This window comes from Alnus glutinosa, chromosome 11, assembly GCF_958979055.1.
Source record: "Alnus glutinosa chromosome 11, dhAlnGlut1.1, whole genome shotgun sequence".
Taxonomy (NCBI): Eukaryota; Viridiplantae; Streptophyta; class Magnoliopsida; order Fagales; family Betulaceae; genus Alnus; species Alnus glutinosa.
This window is the reverse complement of record NC_084896.1, coordinates 26,638,202-26,642,439: the sequence shown is the minus strand read 5'-3', so window position 1 is coordinate 26,642,439 and position 4,238 is coordinate 26,638,202. Positions and strand designations below refer to the sequence as shown.

Genomic DNA, 4,238 nt, shown 5'->3' with positions numbered 1-4,238 from the left:
TGATATAACCTAAAGAGTATAAGCTTTTTCGTTCAATTGGCGAATATCACTTGGAACCCTGTAGATACAACATTTACATGATAAGGCTATTTCATCCAACATATACAAACAACAATTTATGTCAAATAATGCACTAATTTAAGTATCGAAGTGTTTCTTTTTTTCTAAAAATTGACATATTTTTGGTGACTATTTTTTATATTTTGCAGTAGCCATCATCGTAGGGAAAGGCCCTCGAAAAAATTGTTTCAACAAAATGCATCGGGTACAAGATTAATGTAGTGTATTTGTTGGTTCGAAAATCGAAATTAATCCATTCCTGAGGCTAAAACTTTATGTAGAGGTAACACTTAACTTGGTCTTTGTTTATACCATCGTTTGCCGATTCATGTGTATGATGTAACCGGGAAACTTTGTTGGCCTTGAACTCAACCAAGAATACTGATTCCCAATCATAATGTCTCCTAATGATCGATGAACAAGGAAAGTAATTCCGGAATATGGGCTCAATGCTTACATGATACTATCATACTTGAAGCATCTACTATGCGTTGATTTGCATAAGAGCCCAAAAAATAGCAACATTAACAACACAATGAGACACACAAAATCAGCAGAGGAAACAGCGGCCATCTACGGTCCTTGGAGAAAAATACGATGTCGGGTCTTTGTTTGTGCGGTGTCCCTTGGTTCACTGCATCCTTTCTGAAAACGCTTGTAACACTCACGTTTTTGAAGTGATATAATAAATTGGTACAATGAACCGTCTCTTTGGCGTCCTATAGCTTCAACCCTTTCTTTACACAACGTATACAAACAACAATTTCGTGAAAAAACTTTTGGGAAAATTGCATCAATCACTCCTAAGCAATCTTTTAGAAAGAAATGTTCATCATCTCCACCACTAAGTTCTCCATCATCAATGCCTCATCTCGTCTAGAGCATTGCACCTTTCGACTTCCCTTACCTGCATTTACATTTGTACATTAATTAGCATGTAACTCTATCTAATGTTAGAATAGTAATTAAATTATTAAATTAACTGCTTCTTATACGCTTAAACATATAGAAAATCATTAATTTAATCATTTAATTAACATTTTAACATTTTCTCACGTATTAAACCTACACGTAAGAGAGAGTATTAAAATATTAATTTAATAATTAAATTCATCGCTTCCTATAAGCTTAAAATTTTGGAGTAAGTAGTGATTTAACAAGGTATCAAACCAAAGATCCTATGTTCAAACCTTGTATCTCACGTGTTAGGCATCCTTTATTAAGAGGGAGTGTTAAAATATTAACTAAACAATTAAATCAATAATTTCATATCAGTTTAAGCTTTAAGGACAAATAAGTTTTACTTGGTAATTAGCGTCATAGAGTTTGGCTTACTACCTCCAATGAACAAATAAACAGAGGAAATGGGATGATTGAGGGAGAACTTCAGATATTTTTTCAACCGAGGCCATCTCCAACGTCTATTTTTCGTCAGGGGGATCGATCTCCAATGATTTTTTCACCGGAGGTAAGCCAATCTCATTGTCATATGATGTTCTACTAATTAAAATGAAATAACACACACACAACACACACAATCTTAGCAAAAACATGTAAACAAGCAAATAAATGGTAAACGGCAGATCAAACCTACCATAAAATGGAAAGGACATGCGGCTCTTAGAAGTAGTTTTAGGTAGCTTGAGAGGGCATGATGAAAGTGGAAGAACAGGGAGATTTTGACAATTGCATATTTCAATCATGTATCCATCAGGGTCATGGAAGAAGAGCTGATCAACTGTGATTCCACCTTCTTCCACCACTGCTGTAACGTACTCTATATTCATCTCCTCCAGCTTCTGCATAAAGAGCTTCATGTCTGAGCATTGGAATGAAATGTGGTTGTCTTTTGGATTTATTGCCCCCTTCTTTGTTGGGACATTGTCTGACTCAAGCAAATGTATGCCAATACCATACTTGAACAACCTAAACAACAACCCTTTTAGTTCTGGGGTTCACATGGCTAAAAAGAAAGCAAATTTAATTAAGCCATACAAAGTAGTTGATTTTTTATTTTTATTTTTTAAATGGGTGATATGGAAAGCCACTTAAAACATGATACATTAGCAGATGCATATGTATGTTTTGTTTATCAATAAATTTCTTTCTCTCTTCGGGCTTTGCCGGCTCTTTAGAGGTGAAGGGGTGGTGTTTTCTCGTCCTTTTCGGGATGGAGAAGTGGTTTTTTTCTTTCGATTTCTGGGGTGTAACGGCATATGATTTTCCCCATATCCAAGTTTTGGTTCTCTTCCTTGGGCATCCGTTCTGATTCGTGACGCCAGGGGTTTTTGGGCTTCGAACAGGTGTTTCTGAAGTGGTGATGCTGGATTGGTACGCCACGTCGAAGCCGAATTCTCACAAGAGTCTTTGTGATGGCGCTGCTAGTCGGGATGGCCATGCCGGGGTTGTTTTCGTTCAAACGTTTTTGTGGTTGATTGCAGCAGCAGTGGTTTAGGGTTTCTACTGGAACGGCGGTTTAGGACGCAGAGGGTCTCGGTTTTGGGCGGATCTACTTCTCCGGTAAACCGATACATTCCTCACCCGACACCTCCGACCTCACCCGAAAAGAGCGTCCAAATTTCCGGTTCAAATCCGAAATTAGTGAACGAACCGTCGAGTCAAAAGGGGGAAGTGGGGAAATTGGTCCGCCAGTGCATTTGCAGTTGTTTTTTCTTTGTTTTTGTTTGGTTGTTGGTGAATGCAGCTGCTGGGTTATCTTTGTAAGATCAAAATCTGGTACTTCAAAGCTATTTGATAGCTTAGTTTGTGTGCCTTCTCCCCGGTTCAGTAGGGTTTTATGGTGATGTAGAGGCATCTTTCTATTGTCAAGGTGTTTGAGCAGCTGTATTACGTAATGGTCTTAGTCTACTTTGTCTGGGTGGAGGAAACTCTCACCGCTGTGCCGTGACTTTGTGTATTAGGAATTTTTTAGAACCCTGGACATTTGACCAGTTGGTCTCTTTTATATATGAGAAAGGATTTTCAAAAAAAAAAAAAAAAAAAGGTTATATAATATGACAATTTAAAAAACAGCAAATTTAATAATTTTTTATCTACTTCAACTTTTGATATCAGTAAGAGCAAATGTTCTTCCAACTTTCTACAGTTGATTTATCATTTATGACATGAAAACTTAAAAATATAAATTAAATAATTAAATTAACCATCATCTTTTGTCGGTTAAGCTTTCGAAATAAGTAGATAACCAATAAATTATTATTCATGACCTTAAAACCTAAAATGTGTCAGAGGTCTTGAGCTAATTAAGTAGGACCATCAAAAGGGATCAATTAAGATCTTTTATAATTATTTGTCCGAATTTAAGAAAATTCAGATAAATAATTATGAGAAATCACTTATAGAACCCACTTAAAAATTGAGCTGTTCAACCACTTATTTAGTTAGGTGAGTCCCATAAGTGGTCAGGATCCTTTACATGTACAATTACTTGTCTGAATTTAAGAGAATTTGAAGAGGTAATTGTGAAAGAGACTACTTATAGAACCCACCTGACCAAATAAAAATGAGAAATCCTAAAGCACTATTGTGGTCCTTCTGTGCTGACATGACACCTTGTTTTTAATTAAAAAAAAAAAAATACAGCTTCATTTCTTTCTCCTGAGTCATGTCAGCACAGAAGGACTACAATAGATGTTATAGCATTTCTCTATAAGTGATTGATTGTCAAATCACTTATCCGGTCAGATGAGTTTCATAAGTGATTTATCACAATTGTTAGCCTGCATTCTCTTAAATTTGATCAAATAATTGTAGAGAATATTGTTCTATCAAAAGTTAGCGAACAAGTTGATTTGGCCAAAGGGTTGCACGCATAAACACCCCCAAAAGTTTTTAAGAAAGCAATGAATTAAACCCAGAAAATGAAAGAAGAAAAGAGAGAAAGGAAATTAACAGAAGGAAAAGCAGGTGAGAATATGGAAAGAGTACTGGGCATACCAAGCTCCTTCAAAGTCGAAGGAAGAAGGGCGTTTGATGAGTACAAATCCCAAGACGTCTTCATAGAACCTCACAGACTTTCTCACAGACTTGCAGACAAATGAGACATGATTCAAAGACAGTAGAGGCATTGTTGTTGAAGACGGAGCTGAACCCAAAGAAGACAACCTCTGTATCTCCACCTCTTCAACCATCCCCCCCATCTCTCTCTCTCTCTCTCT

The 4,238-nt window shown here is 36.6% G+C and overlaps 1 protein-coding gene across 1 annotated transcript; it reads right to left on the bottom strand.

Moving 5' to 3' along the window:
- Nucleotides 1-442: 442 nt before the first annotated feature.
- On the bottom strand, nucleotides 443-4,238 carry LOC133882583 (glyoxylase I 4-like). Its single transcript, XM_062321788.1, has 3 exons — nucleotides 4,018-4,238; nucleotides 1,655-1,986; nucleotides 443-967 (listed from the first exon to the last, which is right to left on the bottom strand). The coding sequence occupies exons 1-3, from the start codon at nucleotides 4,218-4,220 to the stop codon at nucleotides 876-878; spliced, it is 627 nt and encodes a 208-aa protein (XP_062177772.1). The 5' UTR covers nucleotides 4,221-4,238; the 3' UTR covers nucleotides 443-875.

What these genes read in the sequence shown, in the direction of transcription:
- LOC133882583 (XM_062321788.1), bottom strand. Translation starts at nt 4,220, where the DNA reads ATGGGGGGGATGGTTGAAGAGGTGGAGATACAGAGGTTGTCTTCTTTG. An exon ending in TTCGACTTTGAAGGAGCTTG is followed by an intron (nt 1,987 to 4,017) that starts GTATGCCCAGTA and finishes GTTGTTGTTTAG; the next exon opens with GTTGTTCAAGTATGGTATTG. An exon ending in CATGTCCTTTCCATTTTATG is followed by an intron (nt 968 to 1,654) that starts GTAGGTTTGATC and finishes ATGTAAATGCAG; the next exon opens with GTAAGGGAAGTCGAAAGGTG.